At 49.0% G+C, this 19,950-nt stretch overlaps 1 protein-coding gene across 3 annotated transcripts in view; it reads right to left on the reverse strand.

The window, feature by feature from the left end:
• Positions 1 to 10,767, reverse strand: part of SLC7A9 (solute carrier family 7 member 9) — a 41,319-nt gene extending 30,552 nt beyond the window's left edge. For 2 of the 3 annotated variants that reach the window (XR_002344386.1, XM_021093176.1), the window contains exons 1-9: positions 10,676 to 10,767; positions 9,937 to 10,086; positions 8,211 to 8,358; positions 7,672 to 7,914; positions 7,121 to 7,246; positions 6,369 to 6,468; positions 5,564 to 5,608; positions 4,257 to 4,380; positions 3,304 to 3,407 (exon numbers count right to left, since the gene is read on the reverse strand). Coding sequence is in view for 2 of the 3 variants with exons in the window: in XM_021093176.1 (XP_020948835.1) it covers positions 3,304 to 3,407; positions 4,257 to 4,380; positions 5,564 to 5,608; positions 6,369 to 6,468; positions 7,121 to 7,246; positions 7,672 to 7,914; positions 8,211 to 8,358; positions 9,937 to 10,023 (977 nt within the window). In the remaining variant the exon portion in view is untranslated. 3 annotated transcript variants of the gene reach the window in all.

The following is a 19,950-nucleotide window of genomic DNA, read 5'->3' on the forward strand; positions in this document are numbered from 1 at the left end:
GGAATCTCCATATGCTGCGGATGCAGCCCTAAAAGGACTTTAAAAAGAAAGTGAGAAGACAAGCTCAGACTGGGAGAAAATATGTGAAAACCAGACACCTGATAAAGGATTTGTATCCATTATATATGAAGAACTTGCACAGCTCAAAAATAAGACGGGTTTTTTAAACATATACACATGCGTGTTAATCTTTATTTCATTATTTTCACTGTTCATGTGATTTTTTTGAAGTCCAATTTTTTTAATGGACAGAAGATTTGAATAGATATTCCACCAGAGGATATATGAATGGCTAATAAGCACATGAAAAGATGCTCAGGATCATTAGTCATTAGGGAAAGGCAAATTAAAACCACAGTGACATACTAATATCCAACAGAATGACTTTAATTTAAAAGATAATACCAGAGTTCCCGTCGTGGCACAGTGGTTAACGAATCCAACTAGGAACCATGAGGTTGTGGGTTCGGTCCCTGCCCTTGCTCAGTGGGTTAGGGATCTGGCGTTGCCGTGAGCTGTGGTATGGGTTGCAGACGCGGCTCGGATCCCGCGTTGCTGTGGCTCTGGCGTAGGCCAGTGGCTCTAGCTCCGATTCGACCCCTAGCCTGGGAACCTCCATATGCCGCGGGAGCGGCCCAAAGAAATAGCAAAAAGACAAAAAAAAAAAAAAAAAAAAAGATAACAGCAAGCATTGATGAAGATATGGAGAAATTGGAACTCTCATGCATTGTTTACAGAAATTAAAATAGAGCAACCACTTAGAAAACAGTTAAGCAGTTTCCTTAAAAGTCAGTCACAAAGTCGTGGAGTTCCCTTGTGACATAGTGGGTTAAGGATCCAGTGTTGACCCTGCAGTGGCTCAGGTTCAGTCCCTGGCCTGGAAAATTCCATATGCTGTGGTCATGGCAAAAAAAATTAAAAAAAAATTTTTTAAGTCAATCACAAAATTACCATATGACCCAGCAACTCTATTCCTAGGACTCTGCCAGAGAGAAATGAAAACATACATCCACACAAAGACGTACATGAATGCTCACAGCAGCGTTATTCACAATAGTCCAGACTGGAAACAATCCAAATGTCCAAATGTCCATCAGCTGGTAAATGGGTAAGTGGAATATACATCTATAAAGTGGAATACTATTCAGCAATTAAAATGAATGGACGTCGTGGCTCAGTGTTAATGAATCTGACTAGGAACCATGACATTGCGGGTTTGATCCCTGGCCTCGCTCACTGGGTTAAGGATCTGGCATTGCTGTGAGCTGTGGTGTAGGTCGCAGATGTGGCTCAGATCCCGTGTTGCTGTGGCTCTGGTGTAGGCCAGTGGCTACAGCTCCAATTAGACCCCTAGCCTGAGAACCTCCATATGCTGTAGGAGCAGCCCTAGAAAAGGCAAAAAGACGAAAATTTAAAAAAATTAAAATGAATGGACTGATACCTGCTAAAACATTAATGAACCTCAAAAATAATATGCTTAGTGAAAGAAGCCAGATGCAAATGACATACTGTATCATTCCACTTAGAGGAAATGTCTAGAAAAGGAAAAGTCACAGACACAGAAGCAGATCAGTGTTTGCCTAGAGCTGGAGTTGGGAGGGGGATAATTAGGCAGGAGGGAACTTTTTGAAATGATGGAAATGTCCTAGAATCAGATTGGGATTTATGTAGCTTTGTAAATTGAGTAAAATCACTAAATCGTAGAATTACAAAGTGAGTTTTATGGTATTTATACCTCAGTAGAGCTGTTTAAATACCAAATGATCAGAAACTGGACATTTTTACACTTTTGAAAATACCATTGACAACAGCATGAAAAAAATGAGATATTTCAGGGTAAATCTGACAAAATATGTGCAAGAACTGTATACTGAACATTACTACTAAAAAATGGGAGGGGTGTTTTTTTTAAGGGCTGCACCCTTGGCATATGGAAGTTCTAATCAGAGCTGTAGATGCCGGTCTACACTGTGCCCTTGGCAACACTGGATCTGAGCTGCTTCTGCGACCTATGCCACAGCTCACGGCAATGCCAGATCCTTAATCCACTGAGCACATCCTCATGGACACTAGTCAGGTTCTTTACTACTGAGCCACAGTGGGAACTCCCCCCACCTGGCAATTTTTTTAATTGAAGAAGACATAACAGGAAGACAGCCCATGCCTGCAGATTGGAAAAATCCATACTTTGAAGATGGCGGGTCCTCTCCCAATTGATCTACAGATTCTCTGTGGTTCTGACCAAAACCCCTGAAGGCTTTTTTTGTAGAAATTGACAAGCTGATTCCAAAATTCAGATAGAGGAGCAAAGAATCTAGAACAGCCAAAACACTTTTGAAAAAGTGAAAGGTGCAGAGATAAGGAATGATTCTGTAGTACATAGTTTTTTTTTTTTTTTTTGAGTATATACATGTTTTAACTTTTGACAATTTCACTCTCAGAACTATTGTCCATGGAGTTCCCGTCGTGGCGCAGTGGTTAACGAATCCGACTAGGAACCATGAGGTTGCGGGTTCGGTCCCTGCCCTTGCTTACTGGGTTAACGATCCGGCGTTGCCGTGAGCTGTGGTGTAGGTTGCAGACGCGGCTAGGATCCCGCGTTGCTGTGGCTCTGGTGTAGGCCGGTGGCTACAGCTCCGATTCAACCCCTAGCCTGGGAACCTCCATATGCCGCGGGAGCGGCCCAAGAAATAGCAACAACAACAACAAAAAAGACAAAAAAAAAAAAAAAAAAAAAAAAAAAAAAAAAAAAACTATTGTCCACTCTCGGAACACTGGACACCTGGGCAAAAACGTGCTCACAAATGTTCCCTACTGCACTGTTGAGGCAAACTGCCCCTACCCAGCCCAGGAGTTGGAGTGATGTGAAATTATTCTATATCATGAGGTGGCAGGCTGGCAGGGGCTGGCAAACTCTAGCAGTTTATGTAAATAAAGTTTTAATGGAAGGTAACCGCGCCTGCCGGCTTTCCTACCGCAAAGGTAGAGCTCAACAGATTTGCAAGGCCTGCAAGCCCAAAACTTCACTCTCTGCACTTTAGGGACCGTGTGCGAATCCTGCTCTAGGCTGTGTATCTATTTACCTGAGAGGGTCAAGAAAGCTCATTTGGCGAAAGTTCCCGCGTGTGCGTAAACCTCTTTCACCCGGGTCTCCAAATCCCACCTTGAGCTGGGGCAGGCTGTCCCCGCTTGCTGGGGACCTCGGTCGAGCCCTGAGCCACGTGCCGCGCCGCACGCTTTCGGCGCGAGCCCCGGGCGCGCTCTCCGGGCACGCTCCGCCCCAGGATGGGAGGCGGGCCCTACCTGCCTGCCGTGAAGCACGACCCGTTGGCGGCGCCGATGGTCGAGAAGGCCACGAAGAGTGGAACGACCCACGAGGCGGGATAGAGGACGCGGTCACCAAATGTCTGCAAGACAGATGAGCGAGACCTGAGGCGGTGCACCCCATGAGCCACAGGTCACCCACCCCCGCAAGCTGTCGCGCCCTCCCAGCGCCAGCCACCCAGCTCCCAACAGTGGAGCGCCAGTCCGGAGGAAACGGCAATCTCGCCTCTGCCAATGGTGCCCTGGTGATGGAAGCCGCTTCTCTACTGCTCCCTGGCATAATTCTCAGTGTTTCAGCATCCTCGGATGCCCGCACCTCTTTCTCACTTAGAACGACCTAGTCTTCCTCTCACCTGAGCCACCCCTTTGCTGGACAGTGATGTCATCACCAAGCCTGCATCTCTCCACGCTCCCTGTCCCTGTCACCTCATTGCTTGTTGCTAGCTTCATTTCCTGTCCGGCCCCAACTCTGCAGGCCTCCTCCAGCAGGTGGATCCCACCCACCTTTCCCACTGCCCCTCACATCCCGCCCCCTCGGCCACGCTTCCCTCCTCACCCAGCTTGAATTCCCTAACCCGTCACTATAACTCCCTTGTTCAAAGACTCCCCTGCGCCTTCTCTCTCTCACGCCTGTGGGTCAAAGCCCCAGCCCTGGCGAAGTCCAGCTCTGCCACGTCTGCCCTTGGAGGCCAGGGGCGTCGGAGAAGAGGGGGGGATGCTGGGAGAGCAGGACCTGCCGCCTGCTGGCAGCCTGGAGCCTCAGCTGGGTCTCTGGCTCTGCCCTAACCTGTCTGCCCTCCCCGTCTGGTCTGTGGTCTCCTAGACGGTGATTTCCCTCCCTCCCCGGGAAGCTCTTCACCTTGAGCATTTAGCCCTTGCCTGTCTCCTTCCCGCAGACCGGGCACCCTCCCGCAGAGACCCTGGGCACTTACCACAGCTACAGCCTGGGACTGCAGGAGCTCGGTGGCCGTCATCACAGTGAAGTAGGACACGTTCATGAGGATGTAGCACCCTGTCACCAGTGGGATCCCAATGATGATGGCCAGGGGCAGGTTTCTAGGAGGGACAGGGACCCAGTGACCCAGTCAGACCAGAGCATCCCATGAGAGACTCGCAAGATTGCCTTCATCTGGCCCTTTCTTCCACCCGCCCCGGCCAGCCCTCCCCTGCTCCCTGTGGTGGGCTGGGGTCACCGATGCCCTTCCTGAGGCCCACCCAGAAGCAGAGGGCTTATGGAACAGCAGAGTCCCAGGGGCGACATGTGGAGAAATGAGAAGGAACTCTCCCTCTCTCAGACTCCAGTAAAAGTGAGTTGTTTATAAAGCAAAATAAGCTAAACTTTGAGTTCTTCCTTCCTCCCAGCAACCATCCTGGTATCCAAAGCAAAACCATTCTCTCACGAGTGTAAGTGAGCTTATAAGAAAGCATCCTCCGGGAGTTCCCGTTGTGGTGCAGCGGTTAACGAATTCGACTAGGAACCATGAGGTTGCAGGTTCGGTCCCTGCCCTTGCTCAGTGGGTGAACGATCCGGTGTTGCCGTGAGCTGTGGTGTAGGTCGCAGACGCGGCTCGGATCCCGAGTTGCTGTGGCTCTGGCGTAGGCCGGTGGCTATGGCTCCAATTCTACCCCTAGCCTGGGAACCTCCATATGCCACAGGGGCAGCCCAAGAAATACCAAAAAAAAAAAAAAAAAAAAAAAAAGAAAGCATCCTCGGGAGTTCCCGTCGTGGCTCAGTGGTTAACAAACCCGACTAGCACCTGTGAGGACGCAGGTTCAATCTCTGGCTTTGCTCAGCGGTCACAGACGCAGTTCAGATCTGGCGTTGCTGTGGCTGTGGCTTTGCTGTGGCAAGCTATAGCTCCAGTTCAACCCCTAGCTTGGGAACCTCCATACGCCACGCATGTGGCCCTAAAAAAGTCAAAAAAAAAAAAAAAAAAAAAAAAGGAATCCTCCGAGTTCCCACTGTGGTGCAGTGGAAATGAATCCAACCAGTATCCATGAGGATGTGGTTCAATCCCTGGCCTTGCTCAGTGGTTTGGGGATCCTTGGATCTGGTGTTGCCATGAGCTGTGCTGTGGGTCTCAGAGGCAGCTCAGGTCCCGTGTTGCTGTGGCTCTGATTCAGCCCCTAGCCTGGGAACTTCCCTATGCCCCTGGTGTGGGTTTTAAAAAAGGGGGGCCGCACCCTTTTTGGGGGGCGAGGGAAGTATGTTCACTTGTCCACGACCCAGCTGTCTTACCTGAAAGGGTTTTCAAGTTCTTCTGTAATATAGTTGAGTTGATTCCTAGAAGGGGAGAAAAAGTAACATGAGTAACAAAGCTTTGACTTTCTTTGCTAAGATTATGAAACACAAAATAGTAAGTGTTGGCCTCATTTAAGTGTCTCCATCAGAGCAAAAGTTCCCTGTAGGAATCTCAGGGTAACTTCATTCAGAGAACGCCTTGGCAGTGGTGGGAATACATTGCTAGGTGTAAGTCTTTGCCCTCCATGGGAATTGCGTGAATTTTCAACAGTTATTAGGATTAATGAGTCCCCACTGTGCTTCAAAAAAAAAGGAAGATTCTTTGTCTGAAAAGAGAATGAAGCCTGCAGATACTTTGCATGAGGCGAAGACCAGCCCGTCCTGGATGGCAACTGAACTTAAACAGAATCTCATCGGCTAAACCAGTATTTGCAAGGCTGAACTAGAAGTGCTACTACTGAGTATTCTTGCCTTTCCCAGTGCCTGGCAGCCCTCACTGGCCCCCACGCCAGCTGAGCCTGTGTGTGTCTGGTGAAGCTTCTGGCACAGGACCTCACCACTGGGGGCTCAGGAGCCGCTGTGTCCAGGACTGATGCCATACAAGAGACTGGGAAAGGGCAGTGCCTCTGGGGTCCAAGGAGAACAGAAGGGTGAGGGATGGGGTGCCTAACAAGAGGGAGAAGTGAAAGTAATTGTTAGGGTCCCACCAAGTCCCCTAAAGGAGAAGTCACTGCTTTCCACCCCGTTTCAGTAGCCTAAAGCAACCCACAACCAGACGGATGACATTGTAGGAGAGCCTTACCATCCATCATATGCCCAGAGTCCATTATAAAACGCCAGACCGATGGCTCCCACAGACAGTTTTGTGCCCTCAAAAGAATTTTCAAAATTCTTTGTATTTCCTGGAATTAAGCCAGACAGTGAATAGCAGGTGTCAGCTGATCAGACTGGGGACGTGGCATCATCTCCATGGGAAAGAAGGGGGTGACTGAGGAACTCAGGTTATTAAACAAACCCCGGGAGCTCATCTGTGGCACAGCGGGTTAAAGAGCCAGCATTGCCACTGCGGTGGCTGGGGTTGCTGCTGTGGTGCGGGTTCAATCCCTGGCCCAGGAACTTCTGCTCGCCACAGCTACAGCCCCCACATTTAAGAAACACAAACAGGGAGTTCCCATTGTGGCGAAGTGGAAATGAATCTGACTAGGAAGCATGAGGTTGCAAGTTCGATCCCTGGCCTCGCTCAGTGGGTGAAGGATCCGGCGTTGCCGTGAGCTGCGGTGTAGGTCACAGACACGGCTTGGATCTGGAGTTGCTGTGGCTCTGGTATAGGCCAGAGGCTACAGATCCAATTAGACCCCTAGCCTGGGAACCTCCATATGCTGCGGGTGCGGTCCTAAAAACACAAAAAGAAAAAAGAAAAACAAATAGGCTCTGAAAAATAGGGAAACTAAAGGTCATTTCTGTGGAATGCCTGCCTTAAAGATCCGCTCAGGAGCAGACCCTCTGGGTGGCCTGTGCTGTGTGGCGCCACCCTCCCCTCCAGCCGAAGGTCACCTTGGGCCAGGAGGACAAGCCCGCTGATGATGATGACGGCCACGATGACCAGCTTCGCCGCCGTGAACACGTTCTGGACGTAGCTCCCCAGCCGCACGCTGAGTGCGTTCACCATGGTGATGACCACTGGGAAGAGTCCGAGGTGGGCAACGGTCTGTGTCTGTGGGCTCAACCACCCCCTCCTGTCTTAAGGCCCTGGAAAGTCTCTCTTCCACTCCCAGGTCCATCCCCTAAACTCCGCTCTCCACCACCACCTCCATCAAACGCATCTTTGAAATCCAGCAGGGGCTTCCTCCCTGCCCTCGAGCAATGGACAAGCAGCCAGGCTACCCCCACCTCCAGCCAAAGGCTGCCCCCCCCCGCCCCCGGGACAGCTCCGATGGCCCTGCAAGAGCAGGGACTCGACAGCAGAGGGCGTCAGGACCCTGGCCCTGCGCCTCACGGCTCCTCCAGGCCCAAGTGGCCTCTTTCTGGAGACGCAGCCAGTGTCTGCACCTCATCTGTGCCAGGACTTTTCTGACCCCCACTGGGCGGTTCACCCAGGGACTCACGGATGGCAGCGGCAGCCAGGAATTTTACGACGACTTGAGGGGGGCTGCAGCCTGCGTAGAAGGGCGAAGAAACATACTCGGAGAAGCTGAGACAGATGATGGCAAAGGATGAGGGCTTTATGACGAACAGGCTGGTCCAGGAAAAGAGATAGGCAGGAATGGGGCCAAAGGCCTCCATCAGGTACGGGTACTCGCCCCCCGACTTGGTGATCATGGTGCCGAGCTCTGCGAAGCACAGAGCACCTGGAATGCACAGAGGAAGGGGACCCCAGGCCCCTCGTAAGGCATTGGCAGGTTGAAGGAGCCCCCTCCCCCATGGGGGACCTGCTTCTGCCCCTCCTTCCCCCCCATGACTCCCATCCTGAGCTCTGGCCCTTGGACATCCCAAGAAGCCCGGTTTATCCCTATTGGTGCACAAGCCTTAAAGGGGATGGGGCAGCAGCAAGGCAGGCACACACAGAGCTTGGGGAGCCCGCCCCACAATCAATAGGGGGTGTTCATGGGGGTGGGGAGGGGCAGGGGCAGAGCGGCTTTGTTACCCAGTGTCGCAAGAATCCCGCAAGCTGCCCATATGATGAGGCAGGGCCCCACGGCTTCCGTGTTGCTGAGCACAGACTTGGGGGAAATGAAGATCCCGGAGCCAATGATGGTGCCCACGATGATGCAGATGCCACTGAACAGGCCCAGCTGGGATGGGGACCAGGGGACAAGAGAGTCAGTGCTGCCACTGACTGGGGCTCGGAGGCTCCCACGCAGCCCTTTTTCTCCAGCCCCCCCACCCCCCTGCCACTCCTGGAGCGGCCAGGGCAGCCCCAAGTGTCCCAGGCACCTTCCCCCTGTGCCATCGTGGGGAGAGCAGGAGGGTGCTGTTCCTGCACCTTTGCTCCTGTGGATTAAGTCAATTAGCCTTTGCAGCCACCTCACTATCACACCCATTTTACAGAGGAGAAAAACAGGAACAGAAAGATTCCATCATTGCCCAGGTTCCCAGCCAGGGCAGTTTAGACCCAGCTTAGGTTCCATGCCCAACCCTTACCGCGCTTGATGGAGGGTCAGATGGTCAAGGCCAAGCTGACAATCAGTCACCAATAAGAAAGGTCCTTGGGACACTCCTCTTAGCTGGGCCACGCAGGGCAGAGCTTCTCCCCCCAGACTGAGAGTGAAGTTGGGGTCAGAGGACTGGGATGTGGGGGGAGGTGAGCAATGGGGCTTCCAGGGACAGAACCCTCGGGGGCTGTGAACCTTCTCTGAGGCTCTTTTGTAGAATATGAGCTTCCTACCAACAAGACGGGGCTCGGACACGCCCCGTGTACATCCATTCCTGTGGAGTCCACAGCAGGTAAAACTAACCTGTAAGGATAGAACTCGGGGTGGGGGTGGGGGTCCACCTGGAAAGGGGCAAGATGGAACTTTCTGGGGTGGTTGTCTTGTCAAATTCCTCAGAGTGAACACTGAAGATCTACGCATGTCACTCCATGTAAATTACACGGGAATCAAGAGAAAAATTTTTAAAGGAAGGAAATGTCTGATTCAGGCCCCTGCTTATAATATCAGCCCCCAGAAGCCACCAGCCTGATTTCTGGAGCCCAAGGTGAACGTACACGTGCCAGGCTGTCTGGGCAGGGGCTGTGCTTGTCATCCGCCCAAAGCCCTTGCTCCTACCCTCCTCCGGGGATTAGCACTGTGCAGTGCGGAGCTCAGAGCTCCTTTCTGCCTCTGTTCTCCCTCACCCCTCCCCGCAAAGCTCCCCCTCCTCCTGGCAGGCTGGGAGGCAGTCCCGTCTGACCCACGCTCTGGCCCCTCCAGGTCGAAGGCACCTCCAAGTCCAGCCCTTCCTATGCTCCAACGCAGAGGGATCTTCTATGTCATCCCTGTGTCAGCCTCGCCACCCCGGCTACCCACTGAGAGGGAACGGGAGTTCCCTATGGCTGGGGGTGTTCAAACACGAGAGGGACAGACATCTGGTGGAGGTGCAGTAGAGGGGACTCAAACATCAAAGGGTCTCTCCTACCACCCCGGAAAAAGCCATTGGGCTGAGCAAACACCTGCCCCTCTGGGTGCTCACCCAGCACATAGAAACATACGCGTATCAGCCTCACAAGATTATGCTGAGTTCACTGGTGAGAGGGAAAGAGGTAAGGGCAGGAAATTGTTCAATCAGAGATTGAGGGTGGGGGTCTTGGCTACACACACACACACACACACACACACACACACACACACAGACCTGGGAAGGACCTGTCCCCCAAGGAAGGACTGCCCTACCTCTTTCTGGAGATTTGTGGTCTTGGGTTCAGTGCTCTGGAGCGACTTCTCATCCTCTCTCCTTTTTCTCAGGCTTGTCTCTTGCATTTTCCCCTCCTGCCACTTCTAGGAGGCTGCAAGGAGGGCATGGGCGTTCGCTCAGCAAATGCTCTAGCGGGCAAGACGCAAATGTGGGCTCAGCTGTAATGTCTGGGTTGTGGGAACTTCTTCTACTAGTAGGTGATTTGGGAAAGTTGTCCACTCCTCGCGGATGATCTGCTCAGTTCCAGCAAAATCGTGACGGCCATTCAAATTCTGGAGGACTGGGGCTCAGAGCTTTTTCCAGCCTCCCCCATGAGCCCCTCAGGTCCCCACGTTCCCAGAGCTATGCTTTGTCCCCTAACCCCCAGAAGCTGACATGCCTGAACGTCATTCTACCTCCATGCTCCAAGCTCATTTTTTTCCAAGAGTAAAAAAGACATATTTTAAAACTGCCTGGAATAGATTTAGTGGAATCAAGTCCGAGAAAGGAAGCCTTTTCTCATAATTACTTCCCAAGATTGAAGCCCCGTCACGCACAATAGATGCCTGGTGTAGATATTTTTTTCCATTGAGGGATGCAAGGAAAGTCCCTGAGGAAAATCAGTTCAAGGCTGAACTCATTAATGGTTATTTCCTGTTCCTTTTCTCCAAATAAAGTCCCACTCGAGCTCCCCCGGCCAGAGGATCCATCAGGCTTCCCATCACCCAGTGGCCTTACCTTCTTCTTGACCTTGGAAGCCCAGGGAGCTGCCCAGGGTGACTGACCGCCTGTCTCTGCACAGTGGCGCCCTAGGAATGGCCATGTCTCCTGCCCTGGAGAGGAGGAAGCCAGAAGGTACAGAGGTCAGCAAAGGTAATTATTAAACGCCTTTTTTTTTTTTTTTTAAAGCCATGAAGCTTGGATATGTTGCCGGAATTCGGCCTTTGTCTGCCAGTGCTGAATTGAAATGCAGAGGCAGAGTTTTGGGTAAAGGAGAAAAAAAAACAGCTTTATTGCTTTGCCAGGTAAAGGAGGGTCACAGCAGGCTAATGCCCTAAAGACTCTACCCCCCACCCACCCCCACCCCCACCCCAGAAAGAATTTATTGTAAAAAGGAGAAAAACAGGTTTTCAGATGGGCACCAGGATTGGGACAAACATGCATTCTTTTTTCTTTGGGAGAATCTTAGGCATCAAAGCTGGAGTTAGGAGATCTCGGTATGAGCATGATGGTGGGCTTCTGGGTTATTGCCTAGAAGAACAGGACTTGCGAAAAGGGAATATTGATCAGAGATTAGAGCAAACTAGGAAAATTCCTGAAAAACATCATATGCTGGAGCTCCCGTTGTGGCGCAGTGGTAAACGAACCCGACTATGAACCATGAAGTTGTGGGTTCGATCCCTGGCCTTGCTCAGTGGGTGAAGGATCCAGTGTTGCTGTGAGCTGTGGTGTAGGTCGCAGACGTGGCTTGGATCCCGAGTTACTGTGGCTATTGTGTAGGCCAGCGGCTACCACTTCGATTAGACCCCTAGCCTGGAAACCTCCATATGCCAAGGGTGTGGCCCTAGAAAAGACAAAAAAAAAAAAAAAAAAGAAAAGAAAAAAGAAAAACATCATATGCTAATTATCTTTAACCCACAGGCAATTATGCTCAGGGTGCCTAATCTTTAGCTTAGGGGTGATTGAGTTTAGGGTGCAATTAAGCCAGGGAGAAAGACAGGAGGGATTCTAAGATGTTCAGTTTAGAAGTATTCATTTCTAAAAGAAGCAAAAGGAATATAAATTTTCTCTTAGGTGTATAAGATGCCTATATTATTATGTGCATACCTTGAGAGGAACCAGGATCCTGCCCCAGGGCTGTACTATTGTGTCTTTTTTTTTTTTTTTTTTTTTGCCTTTTCTAGGGCTGCTCCTGCGGCATATGGAGGTTCCCAGGCTAGGGGTCTAATCAAGCTGTAGCTGTGGGCCTATACCACAGCCATGTGGGATCTGAGCCACGTCTGCAACCTACACCACAGCTTGCAGCAATGCCAGATCCTTAACCCACGGAGCGAGGCCAGGGATTGAACCCACAACCTCATGGTTCCTAGTGGGATTCGTTTCCGCTGCGCCACAACGGGAACTCTGTACTAGTGTGTCTTAACTCTTCCTCCCTGGTCTTTGCATCTCCTTCCTTCCCTGATCAGCAACTGTCCGAACCTGCCACTTGGAACTCAGGGGAGGTCATGGAGGCTGAATGGGGCCCATTTCCTAACAACAAGAAATGGGGGACAGAGAAAGGCTTTTGTGTTCAGGAGCCCCACAGGGTCATGCCTGGTTTCTTCCCTCCCTTTTTCTTTGATACTCCTCAATCTCGAGGACAACAGGTGTTGGGCAAGAAAGGGAATAATTGTTTTGGATAAAGATGTGAATCATAAACTCAGCAAAGGAACTCGATTTTAGGGGGGACCCAGTTTTAAATCCCCACTCTGTTTCATCTTTCTTCCAGGGAACGCGGGTTGGGGGGCCGTGGGTGACGACTGCTCTGTCTACTTCCTGCTGAAATGGGGCATAGTCCTGCCTCGCTTTGGGGAATGGACACCAAATTAGAAACATTCTTGAGTTCCAAGTCCTGCATCTGAGTCTTGTATGATTAAGATCTCAATCCCTGGAACATTCTAGTGCAACAGACCCAGTTAGAAGCAGAAGGAATGAGGAGTTCCCACTGTGGTGCGGCGGACACGAATCTAACTAGGAACCATGAGGTTGCGGGTTCGATCCCTGGCCTTGCTTAGTGGGTTAAGGATCTGGTGTTGCCATGAGCTGTGGTGTAGCTCACAGATGCGGCTCGGATCCTGTGTTGCTGTGGCTGTGGTGTAGGCTGGCAGCTGTAGCTCTGATTAGACCCCTAGCCTGGGAACCTCCATATGCCACGGGAGCGGCCCAAAGAAATAGCAAAAAGACAAAAAAAGACAAAAAAAAAAAGAACGTAACACAGCTCAGAAAGTTCTCAGCCATCCGAGGGCTTGTCTGAAGTCACAATTCTAATGCAGCCTAGCATGACTTTGGAGGTCTGAACTGCAGCTACTCCATTTTTAATAGTATTTTCCTTCATGGCCAAGGCAGATATCTCTGTTAAGGATTTTAGTGCTTTTCTAGGTATGAGGAGATGCAAGAATTGGGCTCATAAAATATGCTCCTGAAAATAGCTATGGGAAGATTTTCTGCCAGTTTTCCCAGAGCATAGGTACTCTGTACTCCTGATTTCTGCACTGAGCTCTCTCAGGGGGTGTTGGAGGTCAGAAGCTGCAGCGGCTCATGACGCAGTGCATGTGAAGGCAGATGCCAGTGCTCAACTCCAGTTCACAGGGCTCCTTCATGGTCATAAATTCCACCATTGTTTGGGAGACATTTCATCCCATGGGACTAGGAATGCTCCTTCCCAGGCCTGGCAAAGACTTTGCTTGATAGGCCACTCCGTGTGCTGGTACTGGACTAGGCCTTATGACAGTTGCCAAAAGTCTCTGGACCACCTGTCTTACTAGTCTGTTGCAGTCTGGGAAAATCTTGTTGCATTTTCCCCTATCTAGAGTTACACTACTACAATCATAGATCTGGTAAAGAACTAGATATTTGGTTAACTGCTTCAAGTTACCTAGTCATAATTCTTTTTCTTGGAGGCTCAGTCACACATTTGGTAGAACAGGGAACAATAATCTCATACGACAGGCAAAATACACGCAATACAGCTAATAGAGTTATACGTAAATATTTAAGCCAACAGCTTCCTACTCCAAACCAGTTTTAGAATATGTTGTCCAGACCAGGGAGCATGTCACTTAAAGCAGGAAAGGACCTCAGAATTCAGTAGGCAAATAGCCTGGTTACTGTCATTTGCTGATTACAGGCTCCAATCCCATTGATGGGGCAAAAATACCTGCAAAGTTGTCCTACTGGTGGAATACAGATTTCTTGATCCACTGGGCTCTTACCAATGGTAGATTGGTTGGGGTCATCTTTAAGTTGCTACGTATATGACCTTGAGTCAGAGGGAGTTCTAGAATACATCTTCCTATCCATCCTGGTGGAAGCCAAGGCCATAAATTAGTACTACAAATTCACTGAGTTCTATTCAGTGTGACCCAGCCTGGTCCACACCAGCCACGATCGCCAAGGGTAGTCATATGCAGGCGTTGTTCCTGATGTTACCAGGCTCGGTTGATCACTCTTAGGATGATTTAATTATTCTCATCACAGAAGAGCCTTTCAACTTAAATGGCCATAGCCTGGTGTTAAGCACTAAATCCATCTCACAAGTGTGGGAGGTTCCCTTCTAATAAACAGAAGGTTACAGTTTCTGATTGAGACGTAGATCATTGTTCTGAGTTTGAGTGGAGCAGAAAATTCACAGTTATGGTCAGGGTCAGAGCAGGTAGTCTCACTGGCCATGTGAGAAAATCCCACCCAGTCACAAATAAATTTCTTAAAGGTGATTCAGTCAGAGCCTTGGAGAGGAGGAGGCCAGCAAGGCAGCCCAGAAGTACTGGACGCAGGTAATTTGTCACCAGCCCAACAATTGGACTGTTTTTAAGATTAGCATAGGATCATGCGCTTGATGGAAAAACATTTGATCCATATGCAAAAGTTCAAGCAGTCAATTGATAAATCATCATATGAGTCAGGGCCAGTGTCGTGGGCCAGGGTCTTGTCTTATCCTGGTACAGCTTTCCATCCATGTGACCATGACTTTGTCAGCAGTCCTCTCTACAGACCAGTCCAGTGCAGGATCTGGTTCAGCAATATGGTCTGAAAATCAGGAACTTGCATTTTCCAAAAAAGTCCTTTCTATGGACCTCCTTGAAAAAGACGCATTTTTGCAAAGGCATCAGCATGAAGCCATTAACTGCCTACAATGACAAAAGATTTAAGAAGGCGCATTTAAGATCTGATTAAGATGCAATTGATAAAGAAACTTGGTTACTGTGGAGATGGAGATATCGTACTGTAGAATCTGGAGCTGCTTATCACTCATTTGATAATACTCTCCATGTATTTTCCTAGTTAATTTAACACCCCTCTCCCACCTCTGGGATGCCTGGGGGGGCCTCAGAACCATCCTGAAGTTAGCTGAAGTCAAAAGAACTTTAATTAGAATTTGATAGGAAGTTCATTAAAATCATTTGGACAAATGGAATTATAGGTCACTGTGGATAATACTTTTCCCAAAGTTACAAGAGGTCGCAAAAGCAGACACAGATCACCCAAAGGCAAAGGACTTCACATAATCTGTGATCAAAAGTGGCATTCTGAGAAGACATTGTTCTCTCAGCAGAGAGAAGCCACATTCAAGTTTTGCACCAGCTTACTTTTAAAATTAATTTACTCAATTAACTTTATCTTAGACTTAGTCCCGACCATGCACAAAATTCTTTTCTCAGTGTCCACTTTCCACACACCTTGTATCGCTTTCTGTATCCATACTAGCCTGCCCCTTATTTTCCCATACAGAGCAACAAGCTAAAGACAGATTTTCTTTTCCCTAAATAAAATGAAATTCTATTCCCCATCCTTCTTTACTCAAACACGCATCCTACTTTTCTAAAGCAACCACAGACTGTCTTTTATAATTTCTAAAAACATGTGTTTTCCTTATAGAGGACATTTCAGGGTGGCACTAAACATATGGATTAATACCCCTAAACACCTTTAGTTTCCCTTTCTAGTAACTGATGTCTCAGTGTCTCATTTGACTTCTATTAAACTTAGGTACAGGAGTTCCTGTTGTGGCTCAGTGGTTAATGAATCTGACAAAGAGCCATGAGGTTACGGGTTCGATCCCTGGCCTTGCTCAGTGGGTTAAGGATCCGGCGTTGCTGTGAGCTATGATGTAAGTTGCAGACCTGGCTCGGATCCTGTGTTGCTGTGGCTCTGGTGTAGGCCGGCGTCTACAGCTCCGATTGGACCCCTAGCCTGAGAACCTCCATATGCCGTGGGTGCAGCCCTAGAAAAGGCAAAAAGACAAAAAATAAATAAATAAATAAATAAACCTAGGTACAATAAAATATTATACTTAATGTTGATAACTGTAATGACATGTCTGTCTTAATTAGATCAACAAACTTTAACTCTAATACAAGATATTAATTTAATACTGAATATTTCCCAGTTCCCGTGAACCTAAAATTAATTCTGACCATTAGTTCCCTTTCATATTTTGAGAATTTATATATGTGCTTAATTTTCTTTAAGCCAATTAAGTACAGCTCATTTACATTTAATTTTTGAGAATACCATCCCCAATTTAAGACATATATGATGCACATACAAACTCACAGAGAGACATAGAGATCTCAGCTTCATTTTCTTTTTTTTTCTTAGGGCCGTACCCGTGGCACATGGAGGTTCCCAGGCTAGGGGTCGAATCAGAACTGTAGCTGCCAGCCTACGCCACAGCCACAGCAACGCCAGATCTGAGCTGCATCTGCCGACCTACAGTACAGATCATGGCAACACCGGATCCTTAACCACTGAGCGAAGCCAGGGATCGAACCTGAAACCTCATGGTTTCTAATTGGATTCGTTTCCACTGCACCACAGCGGGAACTCCATCATAGCTTCATTTTGAAACTTAATGATGAGGCAGCTATTACAAATAAAACTCACTAGTTTATAAATAAGTTTTGAAAAGATTCTTTCCCCATTTTTTTTTTTCTTCAGTCTCAGGAATGAGAGATGGTCTAGATGAGAGAAGCATTCCTGAGAGCCCAGGTCTCAAGGCACAGGGCAAGAAAAGCCAATTCTCCTAGAAGGACTCATTGCTCAGGGTCTGAATTCTGAAAAGATGTTTTCTCAAGCTTGCTTTTTGAAAAGTTGTATATGCAAAAAAAGTAAACAGAAATATCTTGGGTCTTCAAAGGTGTCCAAGGGAGGAAAAGAGGCCAGTTTGAGAGAAGAAGGGAAGGGGGAAAGTCAACAGTCCGGGCACTCTGGCCAGTCATCCATGTCAGGAGGAGACCAGGGACCAAAGTGTCCTGGTTGCAGCCGCGGGGTATGGTCCCTCAGTGGGCAGGCTGGTCCTTAGGTGCCCCAAGTGGCCGGGATGTCAGTCAAGGCAAAGAGGGGATATCCCACCGGAGTTGCGATTTTTTTTTTTTTTTCCCACTGTACAGCAAGGGGGTCAGGTTATCCTTACATGTATACATTACAATTACATTTTTCCCCCACCCTTTGTTCTGTTGCAACATGAGTATCTAGACATAGTTCTCAATGCTATTCAGCAGGATCTCCTTGTAAATCTATTCTAAGTTGTGTCTGATAAGCCCAAGCTCCCGATCCCTCCCACTCCCTCCCCCTCCCATCAGGCAGCCACAAGTCTCTTCTCCAAGTCCATGATTTTCTTTTCTGAGGAGATGTTCATTTGTGCTGGATATTAGATTCCAGTTATAAGTGATATCATATGGTATTTGTCTTTGTCAGCGATTTTTTTTTTTTTTTTTTTTTTTTGTCTTTTTGCCATTTCTTGGGCCGCTCCCGCAGCATATGGAGGTTCCCAGGCTATGGGTCCAATTGGAGCTGTAGCGCCGGCCTATGCCAGAGCCACAGCAACGCGGGATCCGAGCCTCGTCTGTAACCTACACCACAGCTCATGGCAATGCTGGATCCTTAACCCACTGAGCGAGGCCAGGGATCAAACCTGCATCCTCATGGTTCCTAGTCGGCTTCATTAACCACTGTGCCATGATGGGAACTCCAGGAGTTGCGAATTGAAAAGATTTTTTTTTTCTTCCAAGCTAGCTTTCTCTGATAACTGCATATGCACTAGAAGAGCCCATTTTGACCATTTTTAGAGCAAAATGTTTTTCCTTTAATACTCATTTAAGTAGATACTTGCAAGTACGGGTTTTGTATGTACATAAATCTGACTGAGGTGTTCGTTGGGGGCTGGCTTTCTGGTGCGCCTCCTTTTTCTGTTTGAGACTCTATTTCCCATTTTAAAATTGAATTTGTCGGGGATTGAGTTACCTGCTGACATCGTGTGGTGGGCCACTGGGCTGCTTGAGAGCTTACTTCCTCTAGGTTTTAGCCCAGAGTTGCTTCAGCTCTCTCTTATGGGTCTCGGGTCTCCCAGTGGCATCTGGGACATCACAGGTGCCCAGATGACCGAATGGCCAGTTCTTGCTCGCATTCTTGGTTGAGCAGGTTTTAATTAAGGCGGGGGTTTCCCTATGGGGTGACTACACGGCATGAGGACTTGGCCTCCACCCTCCACCCTTAAATTTCTCAGTCGCCTCAGGAAACCATAACTGGCCGGGAGGAATATTGTCCCTTTGCTTTATAGCAAATGTTCTCATCTAGCATCTTCACCTTTATCTTGACAAATTCCATGAAGGCAGCTGGAACTGAGGAAAAGCATCACATCAGCCTCTTAACCTGAACATTCATCCCAGACCCCTCAGTCTCGTCCAACGAAGCAAGACACGGTATCTTAGTTGCTGGTTTATATCTAAAGTTGACTCGTGGCCTGTGATCTTCCCCAGGAGACTGCCTGATGGAATTTCAGAGATGTTTCCCATATTGGCTTTGTTTTTCCTTAGCTCGCAAAACTGAGACCTAGGCTAGAACCTCTGTCAAAATCTTTTCTAGGGTACCATGAGAAGGAATTAAATACTCATGCACAAAACTGAAAGCAACATTGGAATCCTGGCCCGCCGAAAGGAAGCCACAGAATTACAAATGGGATCTCTCAAAAGGAAAACCCCCAAATGGAAACGAAAGGTTCCCCAGATTGGCTTCCAAGTCCCACGAAGCCCGGGACCGTAGTCCAAGTGGCGTATTGCAAACGGGATCTCCCAAAAGAAAAATCCCCAAACAGGAATCAAAGGTTGCCCAAATGGACAAGGTCCAAGGGGCCTTGGAGAGCACGCTGGGGGACTTGCCCAGATGCTGGCAGAGGTGCTGTGATGTCCCTGATGCTACTTTCTCCTTCCCCAAAAGCTTGTTGAAGTGGGAAGTTGGGACCAGCAGGAGCAGAGGGAAAGGAAGGAGGTCCCCCAAGGCCAATGGGGCCTCGACAGCTGCTGGGATGGTCGTCCTTGCCCTTCCGACCATTTTTCCACCGGCAGTTCCAACTTCAGTGATGGCCAATGCGGTCTGCTCGGGGCCCGACCCTGCGGCAGGAAGCTCTCAGCAATCCGGCCTCCGAAAGCGCCTGCCAACCCTCCGCTCACCCGCAGGGAGACAGGCATGGAAAGAAACCTCAGAGCATCCTGTCAAGCCTACAGCCCTGTGGGCCACCTGCCCACAGGCAGATCCTGGACGAGCCCCCAGAATTTGTTGCCAGAATTCGGCCTCTGTCTGCCTGGGCAGAATTGAAATGCAGAGACAGAGTTTTGGGTAAAGGAGAAAAAAACAGCTTTATTGCTTTGCCAGGTAAAGGAGGGTCACAGCAGGCTAATGCCCTAAAGACCGTGTCTCTCCCCCCCCCCCCCGCCCCCACCAAAGAATTGCGAGGAGTTTTATAGTAAAAAGGAGAAAAACAGGTTTTCAGATGGGCACCAGGATTGGGACAAACATGCATTCCTCTTTCTTTGGGAGAATCTTAGGCATCAAAGCTGGAGTCAAGAGATCTCGGTATGATCATGATGGTGGGCTTCTGGGTTATTGCCTGAAGAACAGGACTTGCGAAAAGGGATTTTTTTTTTTTTTTTGCCTTTACTAGGGCCACTCCTTCGGCATATGGAGGTTCCCAGGCTACGGATCGAATCAGAGCTGTAGCCACCGGCTCACACTAGAGCCAAAGCAATGCGGGATCCAAGCCGCATCTACAGCCTACATTTCAGCTCACAGCAATGCCGGATCCTTAACCCACTGAGCAATGCCAGGGATTGAACCCGCAACCTCATGGTTCCTAGTCGGATTCGTTAACCACTGTGCCACGACCGGAACTCCGTGAAAAGGGAATATTGATCAGAGATTAGAACAAACTAGGAAAGTTTCTGAAAAATGTCATGTGCTACTTGTTAGGTGGTATCTAT

This window comes from Sus scrofa, chromosome 6 (assembly GCF_000003025.6).
Source record: "Sus scrofa isolate TJ Tabasco breed Duroc chromosome 6, Sscrofa11.1, whole genome shotgun sequence".
Taxonomy (NCBI): Eukaryota; Metazoa; Chordata; class Mammalia; order Artiodactyla; family Suidae; genus Sus; species Sus scrofa.